Raw genomic sequence first — 26,048 nt, forward strand, 5'->3', positions numbered from 1 at the left:
CCTCCTCATGCTCTCTCAGGGAGAGCACGTCCCAAATTCCAAGCTTCCATTGTTTTGAGGCATGTTAAAAAAATAATGCACTTTGTGACTTCAATAATAAATACGGCAGTGCCATGTTGGCATTTTTTTTTCCATAACTTGAGTTGATTTATTTTGGAAAACCTTGTTACATTGTTTAATGCATCCAGCGGGGCATCACAACAAAACTAGGCACAATAATGTGTTAATTCCACGACTGTATGTATCGGTATCGGTTCATATCGGAATCGGTAATTAAGAGTTGGACAATATCGGAATATCGGCAAAAAAGCCATTATCGGACATCTCTACAAAAAACATATTAAAAGTGAAAAAATAAAATATTTGAACTCACAATTTGTAGCACCTATTTGACGCCGTATACAAGCCAGTGGTACCGCTCGTCGTCGGTTGATTCGAGTGGAAATGGCGAGCATTTCCCCATTTCATCGCCAGAACAGCTGAGCTAGCTTCTGGGGTTGGCCGACATGGTCTCACAAGATGTAGTTTCTCTTTAAATATCCTTCTTGAAAATGGCCTTGCAAATATATATCTGCCACCTAATCAACGTTTTGTTCTCCTTTTCTGGCTACGGCCCAACACTTCCCGCTTCCTGCTAAATTGCAACTTGTGAATGGATACTCACTTTGGAATGACAAGTGAGTATCCAATCACAGTCTTGTTAAAATCAGGCTACTTGGATAGGTTACTGTCAACAACTTGTGATCTGATTGGTTATCACAACTGTCTCTCAACTGTTTGTGTTCTCAAATTCATCCGCTAACGGTCCCGATGAGTATCCAATCACAGAACGAGTCAATGTCACGTTCAACGTGAGGCCATCTAGTACAGTGTTTTTCAACCTTTTTTGAGCCAAGGCACATTTTTTTCATTGAAAAAATGCGGAAATCATTAGAAATCAGTAGAAATCATTAAAAAATGTAACTCAGCAGCCGATATTGACTATTAAAAGTCGTCACAATTGTTGGATATGACTTTAAACCATAACCAAGCATGCATCACTATAGCTCTTGTCTCAAAGTAGGTGTACTGTCACCACCTGTCACATCACCCCCTGACTTATTTTGAGTGTTTTGCTGTTTTCCTGTGTGTATTGTTTTAGTTCTTGTCTTGCGCTCCTATTTTGGTGGCTTTTCCTCTTTAGTTGGTATTTTCCTGTAGCAGTTTCATGTCTTCCTTGACCGCTATTCCCCACAACTGCTTTATTTTAGCAATCAAGAATATTTCAGTTGTTTTTATCCTTCTTTGTGGGGACATTGTTGATTGTCATGTCATGTTCGGATGTACTTTGTGGATGCCGTCTTTGCGCCACAGTAAGTCTTTGCTGTCGTCCAGCATTCTGTTTTTGTTTACTTTGTAGCCAGTTGAGTTTTAGTTTCGTTCTGCATAGCCTTCCCTACGCTTCAATGCCTTTTCTTAGCGGCACTCGCCTTTTGTTTATTTTTGGTTTAAGCATTAGACACCTTTTTACCTTCACACTGCCTACCGCTGTTTCCGACATCTACAAAGCAATTAGCTACCTGCTGCCACCTACTGATATGGAAGAGTATAACGTGGTAAGTCTGCCGATCTCCAGACAGCACAGACACTCAACAACGGCACATTATTTGTAGATTATAATTACGGGTTTGCCAAAAATAATTTTTAACCAAAAAGGTGAAATTAGATCATTTCCCACGGCACACCAGACTGTATCTCACGGCAGACTAGTGTGCCGCGGTACAGTGGTTGAAAAACACGGATCTCGAAGGCCTTACTGACAACAACTCGTGATCTGATTGGATATCCCAATTATCTATCAACTGTATGTGCCCGTTCGCTTACAGTGCACGGACGCCCGAATTGTTGATTCTGAAGGCCACGGGCAGATTTGGTACAGCATGGCAACATAAAATAGCTGAATTCTGATTGGATACAAACTATAACCTAACAACAAAAGCACTGGAAGGAGCATAATATGACATGAAGAAAATATGAATACTTTTAGATATTTAGGGAAAGTAAATAAAAAAATAATTGTATCTTTAATTATGATCATGATTTCTGGTTATGTTAGGCCACCACTGCTATCACATGATACGATATTTAAACGAACGATAACATCACATTGCAGCAATTATCGTAAATGCTGCAATTATACTGTGTACAGAAACCATGGGAAAGATCATACAAAAAGGTACAATATATGTACAGTATACCATAATAAAGGTACCGCTGTACATTCCTTTTGAAGAAAAGATGAAGATGGGTGACACTTCGTCATGGCCAGACATGAGGACAGACAGCCCGCTGTATTTAAAGATGAAAAATGGAAAGATGGATGGCGTAAAGGGCGGGAAAAAAAAGAGGACGACGTGTTGATCCAAAGCAGAAGCGCTCATCGCTGGCAGAGAAACGACTGCAAGGACAAAGACGGTGTTACCGTAAAAGACGGTGAAAAAGAGGGAGAGGAGGAGGAGGCTGAGGCAGACACATAAAGCCAGTGATGATGGAGGCTGCATTTGGAAACATGGAGGTGTGTGTGTGTGTGTGTGTGTGTGTGTGTGTGTGTGTGTGTGTGTGTGTGTGTGTGTGTGTGTGTGTGTGTGTCTGTAAGAGAGAGAGGCGCGATGACCTTTACTGAACCTGTGAATCAAATTGAGATGAACACAGAATTCACATCACATGTCAGATTAGCTCTTGTCTGAATGTCATGACGCGTGGGTGTGTGTGCGTGCGTGCGTGAGTGTGTAAATGTACAGTACGTATTTATATATGCTTTATATGTATATTTAGAGCTGAAATTGCACAAAGCATGCTGCGTATTATCCATGGGCACCAACTCACTCACAGCTCTTTTAGACTTAAACAAACTTTATTTAGATTCTACAGCTGTACCTAATAAAGGGGTGTAGAGAGTACACACAAACATGAAAAAAAAAAATATATATATATATATATATATATATATATACACACCGCATTTTTCGGAGTATAAGTCGCACCGGAGTATAAGTCGCACCTGCCGAAAATGCATAATAAAGAAGGAAATAAACATATATAAGTCGCACTGGAGCCCGGCCAAACTATGAAAAAACTGCAACTTATAGTCCGAAAAATACGGTATGTATATCGTCGGCGATCACTCGAAACGAGTATGATTGTCCTCCTGTTGGTGGGATTGCCTTCAGGAGAACGCCTGAGCGTGAAATCTTTTAAAGTGGGGAGACTGGTGCACAGACAGCCACCACACTGTCCTTGGCAAAGAGAAGGCCAGGGTCCAATGGCATGGAGACCAAGACAATTGGGGGCCCATCTTTGCTGCAGCCTTCTTCCGCCTTTGTGACCGTTGTGGAGCTTCTATGCAACCATCATCCGCCCACTCCGCCGTTGAGGTCTTTTTCGACGAGGGAGACGTGCAGACTCCAACATCACTTCTTCGCTGTGGGGAGCTGTATCCGGTGGCAAGGGAAACCCAGGACGACCGGCACCTCCTCACAGCTGCAGGAGGCTGCCGGAGCTCCGGTCTGTCAGAAGACCGCCTATGGTGCGCCTACCAGCACTTGCTTTTCTCTCAGGGTGTGCTCCCCGACTAACCCACAAGGCAGCGGGGATATATATATATATATATATATATATATATATATATATATATATATAGCTTAGATAAAATGTTGTTTTATGTATTTCCTTCGTAAAATTGTGTATTTTTTTGTGTTATGCTATTATAGCTATAAGCAGCATGTTATTATTGGCAAGAAATCTGCGTTCAAAGAACTCCGGCTTATTAGTGATTCCCAGAGCCCCAAAAAAGTATGCGGGCTATAGAGCGTTTTCTATCCGGGCTCTGGTACTATGGAATGCCCTCCCGGTAACAGTTAGAGATGCTACCTCAGTAGAAGCATTTAAGTCCCATCTTAAAACTCATTTGTATACTCTAGCCTTTAAATAGACCCCCCTTTTAGACCAGTTCATCTGCCGTTTCTGTTCTGATCTGCCCACGTCTCCTCACAGATGTCTCCACTCAAAATTATCTCCTGCTCGCCCCACTATGGACTGGACTCTCACACTATTATGTTAGATCCACTATGGACTGGACTCTCACACTATTATGTTAGATCCACTATGGACTGGACTCTCACACTATTACGTTAGATCCACTATGGACTGGACTCTCACACTATTATGTTAGATCCACTATGGACTGGACTCTCACACTATTATGTTAGATCCACTATGGACTGGACTCTCACACTATTACGTTAGATCCACTATGGACTGGACTCTCACACTATTATGTTAGATCCACTATGGACTGGACTCTCACACTATTATGTTAGATCCACTATGGACTGGACTCTCACACTATTATGTTAGATCCACTATGGACTGGACTCTCACACTATTATGTTAGATCCACTATGGACTGAACTCTCACACTACTACGTTAGATCCACTATGGACTGGACTCTCACACTACTATGTTAGATCCACTATGGACTGGACTTTCACACTATTACGTTAGATCCACTATGGACTGGACTCTCACACTATTATGTTAGATCCACTACGGACTGGTCTCTCACAATATTATGCTAGATCTACACGATGTCCATTGCACCGGTCGCCCTGGGATGGGTGGGTGGATGGGGGGGGGGGGTCCCCACATCTGCGGTCCCCTCCAAGGTTTCTCATTGTCATCCCATTGGGTTGAGTTTTTTCTTGCCCTGATGTGGGATCTGAGCCGAGGATGTCGTTGTGGCTTGTGCAGCCCTTTGAGACACTCGTGATTTAGGGCTATATAAGTAAACATTGATTGATTGATTGATTGATTAATATTACTTGATAGTATCATTAGTATTATTATACACATTTGTTTTAATTCCTACTAAATGCATGCTATGCTAGATATTTTGCACATATGATAATGATTAAAGGCCTACTGAAACCCACTACTACCGACCACGCAGTCTGATAGTTTATATATCAATGATGAAATCTTAACATTGCAACACATGCCAATACGGCCGGGTTAGCTTACTAAAGTGCAATTTTAAATTTCGAGCGAAATATCCTGCTGAAAACGTCTCGGTATGATGACGTCTGCGCGTGATGTCACGGATTGTAGAGGACATTTTGGGACAGCATGGTGGCCAGCTATTAAGTTGTCTGTTTTCATCGCAAAATTCCACAGTATTCTGGACATCTGTGTTGGTGAATCTTTTGCAATTTGTTCAATGAACAATGGAGACAGCAAAGAAGAAAGCTGTAGGTGGGAAGCGGTGTATTGCGGCAGGTGTTGTGCCGGATAACGCACCCCCGCCGTAGAATGCACCCCTTGACTGGTGTGCCGGATAACACAGCCGGTGTTTCACTGTTTACATTCCCGAAAGATGACAGTCAAGCTTTTTTATTGGCCTGTGGAGAACTGGGACAACAGAGACTCTTACCAGGAGGACTTTGAGTTGGATACGTAGACACGGTACCGTGAGTACGCATGCAGCTGTGGCTTCCAAACATTTGATCGCTTGCCCGTACGTGCGTGCCACTATGTGCATGTCACGTACGTAACTTTGGGGACTTTGGGGAAATATATGTGCTGTATGAACTTTGGGGAGGTGAACGGTACTTTGGGCTGTGGGATTGAGTGTGTTGTGCAGGTGTTTGAGTTGTATTGGCGGGTTATATGGACGGGAGGGGGGAGGTGTTTGTTATGCGGGATTAATTTGTGGCATATTAAATATAAGCCTGGTTGTGTTGTGGCTAATAGAGTATATATATGTCTTGTGTTTATTTACTGTTTTAGTCATTCCCAGCTGAATATCAGGTCCCACCCGCCTCTCACAGCATCTTCCCTATCTGAATCGCTCCCACTGCCCTCTAGTCCTTCACTCTCACTTTCCTCATCCACAAATCTTTCATCCTCGCTCAAATTAATGGGGAAATCGTCGCTTTCTCGGTCCGAATCTCTCTCGCTGCTGGTGGCCATGATTGTAAACAATGTGCAGATGTGAGGAGCTCCACAACCTGTGACGTCACGCTACTCGTCTGCTACTTCCGGTACAGGCAAGGCTTTTTTATCAGCGACCAAAAGTTGCGAACTTTATCGTCGATGTTCTCTATTAAATCCTTTCAGCAAAAATATGTCAATATCGCGAAATGATCAAGTATGACACATAGAATGGACCTGCTATCCCCGTTTAAATGAGAAAATCGCATTTCAGTAGGCCTTTAAATTGTACTTTTAATGTATTGAACTCTCATTCATTTGAATCATATTTTATTATTCTTGCTTTTACCGCCTGCTAGTGATGCGTGCAGACTCCTCTTTTGAACAGCCAAATATCCTTTTTCCTCCCAGCCGTAAAGGGCTAAGCTCCCACAAACGCTCCAAGGCCGATTCCATCACGCAGAATTAATAAACATGACACATTTTGTCCGCAGGAGACGCTAAAGTGATTATAATGCCGCCATTAAGTCCAAGCACTTGACATTTAATAACTTTTTATTGAGATTCTTGCAGCGAGCCTCCGACAATAAAAGCCTGAGAGATCACATTCATTCTTCAAGTATCATGCCAACGTTAATCGCCGGGCAAGAAGCTGCAGTCGTAAAAACTGAACAGCACTCAGTAGAGCGCCGACCTCCGCCAAGGCACAACAATAAAGCCGGACAGCCGTAGATTAGGCTGGTGTGATAAGCGTAGCAGATAATAGACAAGTATGCGGAAGATGGATGAAATTTAATCAGCTAATAAAATTCAGCAGTCGTAAGTCTACTCCAGTGCTGTAGGTGGCAGCAATACCAATTTAAACTGGTCACCTGGTACACAAGATGAAAAAGCAAAGGCAACTATGACCAAAATCGAGACTTTCTGAGCAGAGTCACTAGAGAAAAAAGTATATTTGACCTGGTGGCCCGGTGCAGTACTACTGCAGTAATATTCGATGTGTATCTACTGGATGGATATATATATATATATATATATATATATATATATATATATATATATATATATACATATATATATATATATACATATATATATATATATAGAAGGCTCCAGCACCGCCCGCCACCATATATATATATATATATATATACATATATATATGTATATATATGTATATATATATATATTTCTTTATTTTTTTTTTTCTCCCTGCGAAACAGGCTTGGAGGGATGAAATAGCCTCTGTGTTTTTTCCTGACCTAACATATATTCCGCTCTAGTCTGTATTGAGCACTGTATAACGGATAAACCATAGAATCCTCGACTATATATATATATATATATATATATATATATATATATATATATATATATATATATATATAAGGCTCCAGCACCCCCCGCCACCCCAAAAAAAAGACAAGCGGTAGAAAATGGATGGATGAATGGACATATATTCCGCTCTACTCTGTATTGAGCACTGTATAACGGATAAACCATAGAATCCTCGACTATTTATATATATATATATATATATATATATATATACTAATACTGTGATTGAGGGCTATATATATATATATATATTAGGGATATATATATATATATATATATATATATATATATATATATATTAGGGATGTCCGATAACGGCTTTTTGCCGATATCCGGTATTCCGATTTTGTCCAACTCTTTAATTACCGATACCGATATCAACCGATATCGATATCAACCGATATATACAGTCGTGGAATTAACACATTATTATGCCTAATTTGGACAACCAGGTATGGTGAAGATAAGGTACTTTTAAAAAAAAATTATAAAATAAAATAAGATAAATAAATTAAAAACATTTTCTTGAATAAAAAAGAATGTAAAACAATATAAAAACAGTTACATAGAAACTAGTAATTAATGAAAATGAGTAAAATTAACTGTTAAAGGTTAGTACTATTAGTGGACCAGCAGCACGCACAGTCATGTGTGCTTACGGACTGTATCCCTTGCAGACTGTATTGATATATATTGATATATAATGTAGGAACCAGAATATTAATAACAGAAAGAAACAACCCTTTTGTGTGAATGAGTATAAATGGGGGAGGAAGTTATTTTGGGTTGGTGCACTAATTGTAAGTGTATCTTGTGTTTTTTTATGTTGATTTAATAAAAAAAAAATAAAAAAAATAAAATGAAATAAAAAACGATACCGATAATAAAAAAAACAATACCGATAATTTCCGATATTGCATTTTAACGCATTTATCGGCCGATATTATCAGACATCTCTAATATATATATATATATATATATATATATATATTTATAGTGTGTATATATGTATATATGAATACACATATACTGTATCTACAATTCCTCCAATGGACTGGATTTTCAAATTATCAAGAATAATGTCAGTGTGGTTTGTGCAGCTCTTCGAAAGCACCTGTGATTGAGGGCTATCTAAATAAACTTTGGTTGATTGATCTATTGATTGAAAATTACTTGTTAAGTTGTATGTGAGTTAAGGTTAGCAAATTTTGCGCTACTTTTCACCAGCCTTTCAAGAGGTGGTAAACTTCATTGAAAAACAAACATGGCGTTGTCACTGTTTCGGAGAAAAAAGGTTTGCGTGCAATTTACATTAAATGTTCTGCAAACATTCCACAAGGAGGGAAAAAAAACCATTGAGCTTCAACGCATCAAATCTCATCAGCCAGCTAAAACGCTAGATTCGCTACGACGGTATTTTGCAAGCCAACGGAGATGCCTGCTGCAGAAGAAAATGCCTCAAAGTCAGCGGCAAAAAAAGGGGTGCAACAACTACACTTGAATCTAAATGTAAAAAATAATACATATAAATAAGGTTATTGGTATTAGCCTTGAGTAGCAGAACGTTTTCTGTATTGGCCTGAAAAAATACATGTTGAGCACGAGATACACTATATTGCCAAAAGTATTTGGCCACCTGCCTTGACTCACATATGAACTTGAAGTGCCATCCCATTCCTAACCCATAGGGTTCAATATGATGTCGGTCCACCTTTTGCAGCTATTACAGCTTCAACTTTTCTGGGAAGGCTGTCCACAAGGTTGCGGAGTGTCCATCCATCCATCCATCCATCCATCCATCCATCCATCCATCTTCTTCCGCTTATCCGAGGTCGGGTCGCGGGGGCAGCAGCCTAAGCAGGGAAGCCCAGACTTCCCTCTCCCAAGCCACTTCGTCCAGCTCCTCCCGGGGGATCCCGAGGCGTTCCCAAGCCAACCGGGAGACAGTCTTCCCAACGTGTCCTGGGTCTTCCCCGTGGCCTCCTACCGGTCGGACGTGCCCGGGAGGTGTTTGGGTGGCATCCTGACTAGATGCCCGAACCACCTCACCTGGGTCCTCTCAATGTGGAGGAGCAGCGGCTTTAGTTTGAGTTCCTCCCGGATGACAGAGCTTCTCACCCTATCTCTGAGGGAGAGCCCCGCCACCCGGCGGAGGAAACTCATTTCGGCCGCTTATACCCGTAATCTTGTCCTTTCGGTCAAAACCCAAAGCTCGTGACCATAGGTGAGGATGGGAACGTAGATCGACCGGTAAATTGAGAGCTTTGCCTTCCGGCTCAGCTCCTTCTTCACCACAACGGATCGATACAGCGTCCGCATTACTGAAGACGCCGCACCGATCCGCCTGTCAATCTCACGATCCACTCTTCCCTCACTCGTGAACAAGACTCCAAGGTACTTGAACTCCTCCACTTGGGGCAGGGCAGAGATGGCACTCCACCCTTTTCCGGGCGAGAACCATGGACTCGGACTTGGAGGTTGCGGAGTGTGGTTATCGGAATTTCTTCCATTCTTCCAAAAGCGCATTGGTGAGGTCACCCACTCTCAGTCTCAGTTCTAATTCATCCCAAAGTTGTTCTATCGGGTTCAGGTCAGGACTCTGTGCAGGCCAGTCAAGTTCATCCACACCAGACTCTGTCATCCATGTCTTTATGGACCTTGCTTTGTGCACTGGTGCACAGTCATGTTGGAAGAGGAAGGTTGGGAGCATGGAATTGTGTTACGGCGCACGCGCAGTCTGCTTGTCCCTCCTCTGCGGGAGCACTTGGAGGATCCGCTGACAGCGCGCTCGGACACTCCCCTGCTCGGGCTGAGAGCAGCACGCCCACGCAGCTACAAGCCTGCAGACTATTGGCAATCTACACACCTGGAATTGATGAGGGCGAGCTGTTTAAAGGACCAGTGGACCAGGGATCCTTGCGGGAACTTAGTTTCTCTATGGTGAACCGTAAGCGATAAGGTTTATGCTCTCTTTGTTTCCTCTCCGTGGCTTGACTTATCCCCTGTCTTCTCACGTGTGCCCGCAGTTTTTTCCTTCCGTTGTCCTGGATCTCGACTGCCTCTCTCTGACGTCTCTCTCTGCCCCACGGACCCCTCGCGGATCTTGGACCCCTTTTGCATTGCCCTCTTTGGACTTGTCTGCTTTCTCATCAACACTTGGTAACACACTTCAGATATCTACACACAAAGCCTCACACACACACACTCTCTTGGGTTTTACACACTCCATTTCCTTGGGTTAGTTTATTTGTTAGTATCGTTTTGTATTATTACCGTATTTTTCGGAGTATAAGTCGCACCGGAGTATAAGTCGCACCTGCCAAAAATGCATAATAAAGAAGGAAAAAAACATATATAAGTCGCACTGGAGCCCGGGCAAACTATGAAAAAAACTGTGACTTATAGTCCGAAAAATACGGTATATATATAGGTTACAGTGACGTGCAGTCACTAGAGGCAGGTGAGTCCCCGCCTCACCTGCCATCATGGAAAGAAAAAAAATGTAAAAAGAAAAAAATATATATTAAATTGTTAAATGTATCCAGTGATTATACTATACATTTATTTTCCATTTAACTTCACCAGTTTTAGATTATTTTTATTTAAAATCGCTGAATTTTCACATTTGCCGTTCAAATACTGAAAAGAGACGGTGCGGTGAACAGCAGCCAGTCGAGGCACGTCACTCAGTGCCTCAACATGGACAGACTCGGCTAACTGCTGGTCTGCTGTGCAGTGAGACCGTATTGCTATATGAACTATATTATACATTTCCATAGTTTAGTTAGCTGAGGTATATAATGTACAGTGTATTTTGTCAACAACTGTATGTGTGTAAAGTATTTCTTGTGCTGAGCGATCATAAAACGGCTGCAAAAGACGCACTGGCTGAGGCTCGCCTCCTGCACCCCCGCCGTAGAATGCACGGCAACCCCTGACGGGAGTGTTATATCAACTAAAGCCCACACTTAAACTTTCCACGTGCAAGATTGAATCTATTTAAAAAAGTTATTTCATAAGAAGCCAAAAAGTGCAAAAACAATAATGTTCGTGTTGGAGGAGTTGTGAATGACTGCAGGGCCACAACATTAAGTACACCTGCAAAATGCAGGTGTACCTAATATACAACTCCTCCAACACGAACATTATTGTTTTTGCACTTTTTGGCTTCTTATTAAATAACTTTTGTAACCTATTTTTATGGGCTTTCCTCTTTGTGATGTTAAGTTCCTGTTATGCGCTGTTATACAGTATATGCCTTGAGCTCTTATTTTGAAGGCGCTAAGAGCGGAATTTTGACACGTTGGACTGGAGCGGAAGTTTTTGAAAGAAGGTAAATAAAGTGGTCCTCGTGTAAACTGGAGCCGCTGTGTTTGTTATTTTGTAGTTTCATACAGTATAGGCGACATTTATAAACCCTCGGTTACACTTTTTTAAATAGATTCAATGTTGCACGTGGAAAGTTGAAGTGGGGGCTTTAGTTGATATAACACCCCCATCAGGGGGTTCATTAATCCAGCACAACAGCGGCGCATTTATAAGTAAAGGTAAGACCATAATAAAGTTTTTTTATTAAATGTGCTTTTTTGTGTGCTACAGTTTGTATGTGTAAAGTTAAAGTTAAGTTAAAGTACCAATTATTGTCACACACACACTAGGTGTGGTGAAATTTGTCCTCTGCATTTGACCCATCCCCTTGTTCACCCCCTGGGAGGTGAGGGGAGCAGTGGGCAGCAGCGGCGCCGCGCCCGGGAATCATTTTTGGTGATTTAACCCCCAATTCCAACCCTTGATGCTGAGTGCCAAGCAGGGAAGAATGCTGGTATGAGCTTTTAAACATAACCCGTTAACTGCTGCCAATCAAATGGTGAATAAGATACTCTTTAGGGTTCATATGTTTGTAAATCTGACTGTGATGAAGTCAGTGCCTCACCAGCCATCAACCTCACCGCACGTCACTGATAGGTTATATATATAATAAATTATTGTACATACTTCCCCCTGGTGTCTGAGCCGTCACCTCCCCTTTAGTAAACATAACAAGTTGTCCAAAATGTTTTGGTATCCTGGAGCATTCAAAGTTCCTTTCACTGGAACTAAAGGGCCAAGCCCAACTCCTGAAAATCAACCCCCCACCATAATTCCTCCTCCACCAAATTTCACACTCAGCACAATGCAGTCCGAAATGTAGCGTTCTCCTGGCAACTTCCAAACCCAGACTCGTCCGTCAGATTGCCAGATGGAAAAGCATGATTCATCACTCCAGATAACGCGTCTCCACTTGATTTTATACAATCAAGGACACCTGATTCTGATCATTTGGATGCGTGGCCAAATACTTCTGGCAATATAGTGTGTGTAAGTCCCATCTTAAAACTCATTTGTATACTCTAGCCTTTAAATAGACCCCCCTTTTAGACCAGTTGATCTGCCGTTTCTTTTCTTTTCTCCTCTGCTCCCCTCTCCCTTGTGGAGGGGGGGGCACAGGTCCGGTGGCCATGGATGAAGTGCTGGCTGTCCAGAGTCGGGACCCGGGATGGACCGCTCGCCTGTGCATCGGTTGGGAACATCTCTGCGCTGCTGACCCGTCTCCGCTCGGGATGGTGTCCTGCTGGCCCCACTATGGACTTGACTCTTACTATTATGTTGGATCCACTATGGACTGGACTCTCACAATATTATGTCAGACCCACTCGACATCCATTGCATTCGGTCTCCCCTAGAGGGGGGGGGGGGTTACCCACATATGCGGTCCTCTCCAAGGTTTCTCATAGTCATTCACATCGACGTCCCACTGGGGTGAGTTTTTCCTTGCCCTTATGTGGGATCTGTACCGAGGATGTTGTTGTGGCTTGTGCAGCCCTTTGAGACACTTGTGATTTAGGGCTATATAAATAAACATTGATTGATTGATTGAGTGTATTTTGCAATGGAATGACTGCTGTATTGGATGCAGTGGAAAACATGGGACATATTTTAGCCATGACATTTTGTTCCTTCACCACTCACCTCTGAGGCCTTCCCCTACGCCGAGAGCCAGGCCGTCTTTGGTCCACTGGACGATGCCACTGTAGTTGAAGACCACGCAGGACAGCACCACGCGCTCCCCCAGCACCACCGACTGGTCCGCGGGCTCCTGCGAGAAGCGGACGCACCGCGCTGCAGAAAGAGTGACGACGACAAGAGGATCAGTTTCGCCACATTTGCTCGTTTGCGCATAGCACCTTGTCCATATGGCGAGCGCAGTCTTTAGATGTGTTTTACAGCGGGTGCGGCTTTTATTGTCATTTTATAGCGCCGAGTGAAATTGTCTCTAACGGGGCGATAAAAGTTTTGAATTGATGCATGCATAGTGTAGACGCAGGACGGAGTTTTTCTTTGCCTCTGTCGCCAAAACGTTTGCTCAAGTGGAGTCGTGATGGATGAATTTCATTGAAACTTTTTCTATGAGACACTAAAGCCTGATTGTGAGCACCAAACACAGGAAATATTCTGTCATCCTTTCCCCTGATTGCTCCATTCTTACTTTTGAAGCTGCATATTTGAGCGAGATAAACCTACCAGTGTATTTACACACCACAGGCTTCGCTACATATCTTGATATCAAGACTTCATCTACAGCTGTGTGTGTAGCCATTAGTGTTGTCCCGATACCAATATTTTGGTACCGGTACCCGTACCAAAATGTATTTAGACACTTTTCGGTACTTTTAGATACTTTTCTAAATAAAGTGGACTACAAAAAAATTGCCTTATTAGCTTTATTTTAACAAAAAAATCTTAGGGTACATTAAACATATGTTTCTTATTGCAAGTTTGTCCTTAAATAAAATAGTGAACATACTAGACAACTTGTCTTTTAGTCGTAAGTAAACAAACAAAGGCTCCTAATTTAGCTGCTGACATATGCAGTAATATATTGTGTAATTTTCCATTCTATTAATTTGTCAAAATTATTAAGGACAAGTGGTAGAAAATGAATTATTAATCCACTTGTTTATTTACTGTTAATATCTGCTTACTCTCTCTTTTAACATGTTCTATCTACACTTCTGTTAAAATGTAATAATCACTTACTCTTCTGTTGTTTGACACTTTACATTAGTTTTGGATGGTACCACAAATTTAGGCATCAATCCGATACCAAGTCGTTACAGGATCATACATTGGTCATATTCAAAGTCCTCATGTGTCCAGGGACATCTTTTCTGAGTTTATACACATAATATAAATTTTAAAAAAGGAAAAAAAATTTTGTGACAATAAAAAATATCGATGTAATCATAGTAGCATCGACTAGATGCGCTCCTATACTTGGTATCATTACAGTGGACCTCAGGTGTAGATCCACCCATGGCATTTGTTTACATTTTGACCCTGGTGAGCTACGGTGTGTGGTGAAGCATGTTTCGCTATTCCTCGTCCTGCAGGGATGATACTTGTAAGAAACTCACTTTATTTGTTGCCATGGAGACGAGGATTAGTGATTTAGAAGTAGCTAAAACACTGCGGACGGCGGCTGGACTTTAGCACCTCTTCATGAGGGCGTTTCAGTGTTATAACTTCACCTTTATCGTTAGTTTTTAGACCAAAATGCGTTCGTTCTCCCTTTTCTGTCTACACACTGTGTCTGCTTGTAAATACTCCGTGATTGTGCGCTGCTGAACATGCTCCTCTGCTCGTAAAACCAGCAATGACACGACGTGACGACGACGGAAGCGTGGGGGTTGGCGAACCGGTACTTTTCAGAGGTTGGTATTAGAGATGTCCGATAACATCGGCCTGCCGATATTATCGGCCGATAAATGCGTTAAAATGTAATATCGGAAATGATCGGTATCGGGTTTTTTTTATTATCGGTATCGGTTTTTTTTTTTTTTGGTTTTTTTTATTAAATCAACATAAAAAACACAAGATACACTTACAATTAGTGCACCAACCCAAAAAACCTCCCTCCCCCATTCACACTCATTCACACAAAAGGGTTGTTTCTTTCTGTTATTAATATTCTGGTTCCTACATTATATATCAATATATAGCAATACAGTCGGCAAGGGATACAGTCCGTAAGCACACATGATTGTGCGTGCTGCTGGTCTACTAATAGTACTAAACTTTAACAGTTAATTTTACTAATTTTCATTAATTACTAGTTTCTATGTAACTGTTTTTATATTGTTTTACTTTCTTTTTTGTTCAAGAAAATGTTTTTAGTTTATTTATCTTATTTTATTTTATAAATTTTTTTTAAAAGTACCTTATCTTCACCATACCTGGTTGTCCAAATTAGGCATAATAATGTGTTAATTCCACGACTGTATATATCGGTTGATATCGGTATCGGTAATTAAAGAGTTGGACAATATCGGAATATCGGATATCGGCAAAAAGCCATTATCGGACATCCCTAGTTGGTATAGTACCGAATATGATTAATTAGTATCGCGGTACTATACTAATACCGGTATAATAGCTAGCCATGTCTTAACCTCTAAAGGCCTTAGTGGCCACATGCGTGGACAGCACCTTTTAGCTCTTATTTCAAAAATTGTGTACACTACTGAATTGGGGTTTTATGCCGACATATGGACACTTATACTGCCATCTGGTGGTGTCAGAAGAGTATAACATACAACGGAATTTGGAAATATAAGTGTAAAAATAAAAATTAGCATGTCATAACACATGAAGTACATGTTTGTGTACTTATGGACTAAGTACATCATATCAAAAGATGATTTTTAGTTTTTATTCTAATTAGGGTCCAATAAGCCCAAATAGCAAAGAGCAATTTAAAAAAAGCATGTAAACAAACAGCTTGGGCCTTAAGAGGTTAAAGCACTTTTTCCTGAGGGCGTTTCAATGTTATAACTTCACCGTTATCTTTAGTTTTTAGACCAAAATGCGTCCGTTCTCCCTTTTCTGTCTACACACCGTGTCTGCTTGTAAGTACTCCGTGATTGTGCACTGCCGAACATGCTCCTCTGCTCGTAAAACTAGCAATGACACGACGTGACGACGACGGCGGGGCGGGGGGTGGTGGATTGGTACTTTTTAGAGGCGGTATAGTACCGAATATGATTCATTAGTATCGCGGTACTAAACCGTACAACCCTAGTAGCCATGCAACAACTAAAGTCAGCCTTGATGTCTACAAAAACATTGTTTCTCCGCCTCTGTCCTCCGCTTGGACCGCACCTGTACACTTTTCGACCTGGAAAAGGTACGAACGGTTACATTAGAGTCCCGTATTTAGTCCTGCGAGGTCAATCAGTGTGGATTGCACCTTGAGGGACACAAGTGGACACGTGAGTGAAATGCACAATCTGCTAAACAAAGCTGGCATCATTTGCATTTTTTTGTCATCTGTTTGTTGCTCATTCTCCTTTGCGGCGACTTTTCAAGGTCTCCCACAAGATCTCGCTCTCACTCGTGTGTGTTTCAGTAAAAGTCTGTGTGTGTGTGTTGTGAGCACATCACAGCAGAGCTGGTTTCCCCCCCACTCTACTCCCCATCAAACAGTACAAAGGATTCCGCTTACACGCTCGCATTTCCCTCCAGCAAAATAAGCCTTTTGGCGAGCGCTGCACTGCTACAGTGCGCGCCGTGTAAAGACTACATGTGTAGCGCGCGCACACACGCACGCACACACAGTGTCAGGTGAGGAGACGATTGCAGTTTGCAGCCGTTTGCATCATCAGGTGATGTTGTTTCATATTCTGAAAGGAAGTCTTGCACGCTAATTAAGGCTGAACAGACGCTTTGAATGCACAAACACACACAAACACACACAGTGAAGGGAATTCTATACAAACAAGAGCTTTTGCACACACACACACACAGAGCTGTGAGTAATTCACAGCACAAAGTGAGTCACAAAGTGATTCCGTGCAGACACACAACACAAAGTGAGGTGTTTGTCTTCCTGCGGGCTGTTCTGTTCTTGGATCACTCTTAAAACAATCCCATTAGCTAATGAATCCAGGAAACAACGGCAGCTAATGAGGCAGGCCGAGTCCCCCCCCCCCCCCCAAGCGACGAATCCCGGCGGGACTAAGGCAGCGAGGTGCAAACAGCGGGGAGATGGTTGTACCGTCGGGAGGATTGTGTCTGCTGTCGGGTGAGGGATGTTTGACTTTGATGTTTTGTCACCTTGTGTGTACTCAAAGAGGTCAGGTGAAGATGGAGACATACTTGCCAACCTTGAGACCTCCGATTTCGGGAGGTGGGGGTCGTGGTCGGGGTGGGGCGGGGGCGTGGTTGGGGGCGTGGCTAAGAGGGGAGGAGTATATTTACAGCTAGAATTCACCAAGTCAAGTATTTCATATATATATGTATATATATATATATATATATATATATATATAAGAAATACTTGACTTGACTTTCAGTGAATTCTAGCTATATATATATTTATTTTATTATATATATATATATATATATATATCCATATATATATATCCATATATATATATATATATATATATATATATATATATATATATATATATATATATATATATATATATATATATATAATAAAAGAAATACTTGAATTTCAGTATTCATTTATTACACATATAGACACACACATAACACTCATCTACTCATTGTTGAGTTAAGGGTTGAATTGACCATCCTTGTTCTATTCTCTGTCACTATTTTTCTAACCATGCTGAACACCCTTTTGCAGGTACCCAGAAAGGTTTCGAGTATCACCAAAAAAACTGAATCTCTGAAGACAGTATAAAAATCTGTGTTAAAGGTGTACAAATACTGTTTGTATAATAAGCATGTTATTGTTTACAAATGAGGGTTAAGAGTTCAGTACTAAAAAAAAAAAAAAGAATGTGACTTAAGTACAGTTTTTTAATTGAGCTGCTGCATTTTTTGGTTGGGTTGTTTATTTATTTTGAGTAACTTCTACATTTCTAAAAGGGGGAGGGATGTAATGGAGTGATTTATGTTCGTCTGTTGCCATCTCCTGGTGAATGTTGGCTATAGCGTACTGGGGTTACTTTTTGGTTGGCCAACGATTTACGTGGTGTTGCGCACCTGACGTCAAGTGTGTGAGTCTGTTCTGAAGTCTACAGTAAAGAGACGTACTTCATCACCTCGCCTGGTTATTGCCTCCAACTCAATATATTACAACAACATTGCTGTTTACGGCAGACGAACTGCTTTACGGTAGAATGAAACATGACTGCTGTTGTTGTGTGTTGTTACCGCGCTGGGAGGACGTTAATGAAACTGCCTAACAATAAACCCCCATAAGAAACCAAGAACTCGCCCTCGATCATTCTACAGTTATAACGTGTTTGGGCAGGCACGCTGTTTATATTGTGGGAAAGCGGACGTGAATACAGGCTGTTGACACGTCACTCAGGTCCGCATGGAGCTGGAGGGGGCGTGGCTTCCAGCTCAGCCTGAATTTCGGGAGAAAATTTGTCCCGGGAGGTTTTCGGGAGAGGCGCTGAATTTCAGGAGTCTCCCGGAAAATCCGGGAGGGTTGGCAAGTATGGATGGAGATGTCCACGGACCGATAAAAGCACATGATGCATTTGGAATGTTCTTTCACAAAGCTGTTCAAGGCATTCAAACACCCATACGTGTGATTTGTTATTGGTTAACGCAGTGTTTTTCCAACCTTTTCTGAGCCGAGGCACACTTTATGCGTTGAAAAAATCCGGAGGCACACCACCAGCACAAAACATTAAAAAATTAAACTCAGTTGACAGTAAAAAGTCGTTGTTGCAATTTCCGACATCTACAAAGCAAATAGCAACCGACTGCCACCTACTGATATGGAAAAGTATTACACGGTTACTCTGCCGAGCTCTCCCGTCCAAAGGCAAAACCCAGTAACTCAATTTTGGTCAAAACTGAGCTGATAATAATTTTGGAGTTACTAGGTGATATGCTTTACATTAGTGTATGCGATATTGTAATTTGTTCCGTAAGTAAGCTGTTACGCGCATGGCAGGACCTAGCAACTACCACATAACTGCGTAGATACAACAGAAAAACCTAGTATCTCAAGGGACCAATCGGATTGTACGCTGTAGTCATGTGGCAAGATGGCGGCGCCCAGCAGCATATTCACTGATTGAGGTTGTCAGACGAAGATTATTTGGTCCAGATACTTACTTGTTTTATTCGGAAGTATGTCTTGGAGCAGAGGAAAAAGATTAGTGGCTCTAGCCCTGGAAAATGTAAGGTGAGTGAAATCAATCCCGTATTTTGCGCAGAATGGCTATAAAATCGCGTCCACGCAGTTGTCTGTTCTCATAATACGCTAACTGACTGATCGACGCGCCCACGTTGTTTATTTATTTAACATAAGTAAATTTTTGGCGTAAGTAATTGCTCCTCCCTGTGTCTGCTGGCAGATTCAAAACCACAATCTGTGAATTGTATTAGCTTAGAGACGATAGTCGAAATCGATCGCGACATTATTCATTTTATAAATTATGGTACCGTGTAGGTATACTGAAACAGAGTAACACAATGCTCGGTGTCAACTAGATTAGCTGTTTTATTTCCTACGAGATTGTGATAAAATATCTGGAGAAAGGACACACGTTCATGAGAGCAGATTCAATCCATGGCTCAATCGGCAAGAAAATGAAAGGTCAAGAAAACATCTATACGTTTGATGACTTTGTAGATCTTTGTAAGACAGCATCAAGAACCATCAAACCCGTTGTCATGGAACATCGTGAGTTCTTTGAATTCAGTGGCAAACAACGTGCTCGCAGTGGAAAGAAAACAACGATGCCGCTGTTGGGGAATGTACGTGAAGTAAAATTCACTAAAGGAAGGCGCACCATGCAGTACAAAGTGGACTTCGCTGACCATTACACTGAAGTTGATTTCTTGACTTCGAAATTCGATGTCACAGCGGAATTTCCCCCCAGACGGACAGAACCACGTGGCATTCCGCCATCAAAGAAGGAGGGAATAGTTAAATTGTTGCGCGTTGCTCCTCCTGCAAAGAGGCTCTTCTGGTTGGATATTCCTGACCGAGATGTCAGTGACTTGGCAGGGTCCGTAAGATAAACAGTGTAGTGACAAAGCGGCGAACTGGCTTAACCCTGATAAAATGCTGACGCTCCTGTCATTTGTGCACGCAAATGTGGATATATGGTTCAGTCGAAATGCAACATTGTAGTTCCCATAGAGTGACACGTTCGTTTTATGTTCTACAAACATCTTGAAAAAATAAATCAGTGTATTTTTCACTATACTAGGATTTACCTTTGTAATATTTTTGATGCCTTCCGTGAATTACTATGACAAAACCCAGTAACTCATTTTCCCGCCAAATTTTAGGGACATTCTGAACGAAAATTGCAGGCTGGAATTGCGGATACCAATTAACATCAACAAAGCAGAAATCAAATCTCTGTGAATGGATGGGACTTTAATATAAAATAGATTGGTTTTCGTTTGTTTTATCAAAATCAGCTAGAAGTGGAGAGCTCTAGACCAGTGGTTCTCAAATCGGGGTACGCGTACCCCTGGGGGTACTTGAAGGTATGCCAAGGGGTACGTGAGATTTTTTTTTAATATTCTAAAAATAGCAACAATTCAAAAATCCTTTATAAATATATTTATTGAATAATACCTCAACAAAATATGAATGTAAGTTTATAAACTCAGTGAAGCACAAGCTCAGGTTTCTCACTAAAATATCTGTCAAAAAGAACTGAAAAGAAATGCAACAATGCAATATTTAGTGTTGACAGCTAGATTTATTTGTGGACATGTTCCATAAATATTGATGTTAAAGATTTCTTTTTTTGTGAAGAAATGTTTAGAATTAAGTTCATGAATCCAAATGGATCTATATTACAATCCCCAAAGAGGGCACTTTAAGTTGATGATTACTTCTATGTGTAGAAATCTTTATTTATAAATGAATCACTTGTTTATTTTTCAACAAGTTTAGTTATTTTTATATCTTTTTTTTCCAAATAGTTCAAGAAAGACCACTACAAATGAGCAATATTTTGCACTGTTATACAATTTAATAAATCAGAAACTGATGGCATAGTGCTGTATTTTACTTCTTTATCTCTTTTTTTCAACCAAAAAAGTTTTGCTCTGATTAGGGGATACTTGAATCAAAAAAAAAGTTCACAGTGAAAAAAGGTTGAGAACCACTGCTCTAGACAGCATCGACACTCAACAACAACACATAATTTGCAGACTATAATTACTGGTTTGCAAAATTTAGTGTGTAAGCAATTGGAAAAAACTGTATTAGACATAGACTCTTCTTATCACGGCTATTGTGACCAAAATTATTTACGGTTATCATTATTATAGCGGTAATTTTAAATGTGCTAAAAATGTTAAAAAACACATTTTATTAAAAAAAACCCACACACAACACATTCAAAATGTATATATGTACCTCTAGTAGAAAGTTAAATGTGCATATGAAAGCAACACAAGCATTATAAACAAAGTAATATGGCAGAAACTAAACAATAACATAAATAAATAAACAATCCATTTGAACATTTCGCAAGATGGCACCTGATGGCCATAAATGGTAAAATGGTAAATGGTTATACTTGTATAGCACTTTTCTACCTTCAAGGTACTCAAAGTGCTTTGACACTATTTCCACATTCACACACACATTCACACACTGATGGCGGGACCTGCCATGCAAAGCGTGAACCACAACCAATCAGGAGCAAGGGTGAAGTGTCTTGCTCAAGGACACAACGGACGTGGCTAGGTTGGTAGAAGCTGGGGATTGAACCAGGAACCTTCAAGTTGCTGGCACGGCCACTCTCCCAACAGGAACAAACAAAAGCGTGGTCATAGCACGGGAAGCAAAGCTTAAGGAGGCTAGCGCGGGAGTTAGCATACAAGAACAGGAATCAAAAACCATCGTCAACTGTTGCGTGTAGCAAATTAGGAAGCCAGACTGACTGACGGGAAAAGGCAGGACTAAATAGCTCTCTGATTAGCGCTCGGAAACAGGTGAGCGTCCCGAACACTAATCAGAGATAGGTGAAAACAACTGTCAGAATAATTGTATCTAAGTTATCACAAAACTTTGTGTTGCCATGAGTTCCCGGCGAGAGGACCAAAGCTGTCTTTGATCCTACCAAGAAGAAGGCTTGTAAAACTCCACTGTGTAGGATGGGAAGCATCATGTAGAAGAGCAGAGAGAAAATGGAAAAAAGACAGGCTGCATGTGTCCTTTGCCATTTTTAAAGAAAGCCTGTTTTCCTTTCAGATGACTGTAAAAGCAGAAATGAATATATATCTATCTCAGATTATATCTTCTAACTGTAACAACCCCAGAGTTCTGTTTAAAACTATTAACACTGTCATTGATGCTCCCAAATCTGCTGGTTTTGATGCTTCTTTTGAATTCTGTGAAAATTGTCTCCATTTTTTCACTGACAAAATTGTGTCAACTAGAGCCAGTCTATCTCAGCCTTCATATGACCCTTCTGTTCCCCTGCATTTCTCTTCTGTTTTCCATCAGTTTGAGCCGGTGTCCTTTTCTTTTTTAAGTGACACAGTTAGTCATATGAAGCCCTCTGGTTCTCCTGCAGATGCCCTCCCACCTCGCCTGTTTAAGGAGGTACTTGCTACTATTGGATCAAGTGTCCTTAACATTATCAATAGTAGCCTCTCTTCTGGAATAGTTCCAGTAGAGTTTAAACATGCAGTGGTACGACCTCTACTTAAAAAACCCAGCCTCGACCCCTCTCTCCTCTCTAACTTCAGACCTATCTCTAATCTTCCATACATTTCCAAAATATTAGAGAAGGTTGTCTACAGTCAGTTGTTGCCCTTCTTAGAGGATAATGGTATCACTGAGCTGTTCCAGTCCGGTTTTAAAGCCCTCCACAGCACAGAGTCAGCGCTTCTAAAAGTTTTTAACGATGTCCTCCTGTCCACTGATTCTGGTAAATATGTTGTCCTGGTGCTTTTAGATCTGTCTGCTGCGTTCGACACCGTCGACCACGCCACCTTAATCACTCGTCTTGAGAACTGTGTGGGCATTAAGGGCGCCGCCCTCAACTGGTTCCGGTCGTACCTAACCGACAGGAGTTTTTGTGTAAAAGTAGACAGTTTTATGTCGTCCACAGCTCCTTTACCACATGGGGTCCCCCAGGGCTCAATCCTTGCCCCAATTTTATTTGCACTTTACCTTCTCCCCCTTGGTTCTATTTTTAGGAAGTACAGTATTGCATTTCATTTTTATGCCGATGATTGCCAGATTTATTTTCCCATGGCACAAAATAACACGGTTCAACGTCTTATTGACTGCCTGCACGACATCAAAGTCTGGCTTTCAGCTAACTTCCTGAGCCTAAATGAAGATAAAACAGAAGTTATGTTGTTCGGTCCAAGTCGCTCTCCCTCCCCCAACGTTGACCTCGGCACTCTGACCCCGTATCTCAGCGACTCTGTCACAAACCTGGGGGTAAAGTTTGACTCAGATTTTAAATTCGAAAAACAAATCAGCAGCGTCGTTCAAAAAAGCTTTTATCAATTACGCCAAATAGCGAAAGTGAAACCGCTTCTATCAAGACATGATCTTGAGAAATTAATCCACGCTTTTATCTCGACTCGTCTTGACTACTGCAATGCCCTGTATGTTGGCATTAGCCAGGCCTCCCTCGCCCGCCTGCAGCTCGTGCAGAACTCTGCTGCTCGTCTGCTAACACAGACCCCCAGACGTGAGCACATCACCCCTATTTTAGCGTCCCTTCACTGGCTCCCTGTGCGTTACCGAATACATTTTAAACTCCTTTTATTTGTTTTTAAATGTCTAAACAACCTCGCGCCAACCTATCTCTCCGACCTCCTTCAGCCTTACTGCCCCACCCGATCCTTAAGATCAGCCGATCAGCTGCTGTTGACGGTCCCTGACACAAGGCTGAAGCTTAGAGGTGACAGAGCTTTTGCCGTTGCTGCTCCCAAGCTCTGGAACGACCTACCCCTGAGTGTTAGACAAGCCTCCTCTCTTCCTGTTTTTAAATCTCTCTTAAAAACATACTTTTATTCCATGGCTTTTAACACTGAGTGATATCCATCCTGCAATGGCGCCCCATAATACACCTGCTGTGATCCTGTTTTTATGTTTTTATGTTTTTATTAATTCTATTTTAATTATTTATTTTTTATCGTGTTCTGTTTGTATTGTGTTGTGTTTGCTCGGTACTCGTTTTATCTTTTAACCTGTTCATTGTACAGCACTTTGGCTACCCCTGTGGTAAATTTTAAATGTGCTCTATAAATAAAGTTGATTTGATTTGATTTGATGAAGGTGTTCTGTTTCTTTGATGTGTTGTAATCCACAGAAAGATTTTGTCTTGACCCGAGAACTACAAAGCGGAGAGGAAGCAGGACCAGACTCCCCTCCAGGCGACCTTTTCTAAGAACTGTTTTACGACCTTTTCTTTGAACTGTTTGTAATCAAAGGCGATGGCTGTTTACGACCCCTGTCCCTTTAGAAACAGCTGTTGCCATGTAATCAGGGAAAGTCCAAAGAAAAGAGGAGGCGTACAATCTTTCGTCAGGAGCGTGGAACACTGTTCAAGGGTACAGGTGTACGCGTATCTCCTCATTGAGCCAAATTTAATTCTGTCTCTGTTTAATTCCTTGCTTCTTGTCTTGTTTAATAGATGTCATCAGTGTTTGAACCTGACAATAACTAACCATGGCAACCAAGGAGCCTAACCCAGCTGCATTCGGGCGGAAGGCGGTGTACACCCTGGACAAGTGGCCACCTCATCGCAGGGCCAACACACACAGGCAGACAACATTCACACTCAAATTCACACACTAGGCTCAATTTAGTGTTGCTAATATGCCTATCCCCAGGTGCATGTTTCTGGAGGTGGGAGGAAGCCGGAGTACTCGGAAGGAACCCACGCAGTCACGGGAAAAACATGCAAACTCCACACAGAAAGACCGGAACCTAGGACCTTTTGTCTGTGAGGCACGAGCGCTAACCAATGCTTTATTGTGCTGCAACTGAGTACTGAACCCACGTGGGTACTTATTTTCAACTGATATTAACAATTTTCTCCAAAATTACATTATTTTATTGACCACAACACATAAAGTGTTTGCAATATTTCCAACATCAATCATGTTATAAGTTAATATTAAGCAATAAGGTTGAGAGAATATGATACAACCTTGCCAACAAAATAGTGGTCACTACCGAAACACTATGTGTTTACAAAGAAAATCAAGTATATTGAGTTATCAACTAAAATATTATGATTACATTATATCATTATTTTGGTACTTTTCTAAATAAAGTGGACCACAAAAAATTGACTTATTGGCTTTATTTTAACAAAAAATCATAGGGTACATTAAACATATATTTCTTATTGCAGTTAAGTCCTTAAATAAAACAGTGAACATACAAGACAACTTGTCTTTTAGTAGTAAGTAAGCAAACAAAGGCTCCTAATTAGTCTGCTGACATATGCAGTAACATATTGTATCATTTATCATTCTATTATTTTGTCAACATTATTAAGGACAAGTGGTAGAAAATTAATTATTAATCTACTTGTTCATTTACTGTTAATATCTGCTTACTTTCTCTTTTAACATGTTCTATCTACACTTCTGTTAAAATGTAATAATCACTTATTCTTCTGTTGTTTGATACTTTACATTAGTTTAGGATGATACCACACATTTGGGTATCAATCCGATACCAAGTCGTTACAGGATCATA

The 26,048-nt window shown here is 41.2% G+C and overlaps 1 protein-coding gene across 2 annotated transcripts in view; it reads right to left on the reverse strand.

Moving 5' to 3' along the window:
- Positions 1–26,048, reverse strand: part of kirrel1b (kirre like nephrin family adhesion molecule 1b) — a 188,201-nt gene that overhangs the window by 64,043 nt on the left and 98,110 nt on the right. For both annotated transcript variants that reach the window (XM_061979020.1, XM_061979019.1), the window contains exon 2: positions 13,316–13,465. In XM_061979020.1, coding sequence (XP_061835004.1) covers positions 13,316–13,465 — 150 coding nt within the window. The remainder of the gene's footprint in view (positions 1–13,315; positions 13,466–26,048) is intronic.

The sequence above is a fragment of the Nerophis lumbriciformis genome, linkage group LG19 (assembly GCF_033978685.3).
Source record: "Nerophis lumbriciformis linkage group LG19, RoL_Nlum_v2.1, whole genome shotgun sequence".
Taxonomy (NCBI): Eukaryota; Metazoa; Chordata; class Actinopteri; order Syngnathiformes; family Syngnathidae; genus Nerophis; species Nerophis lumbriciformis.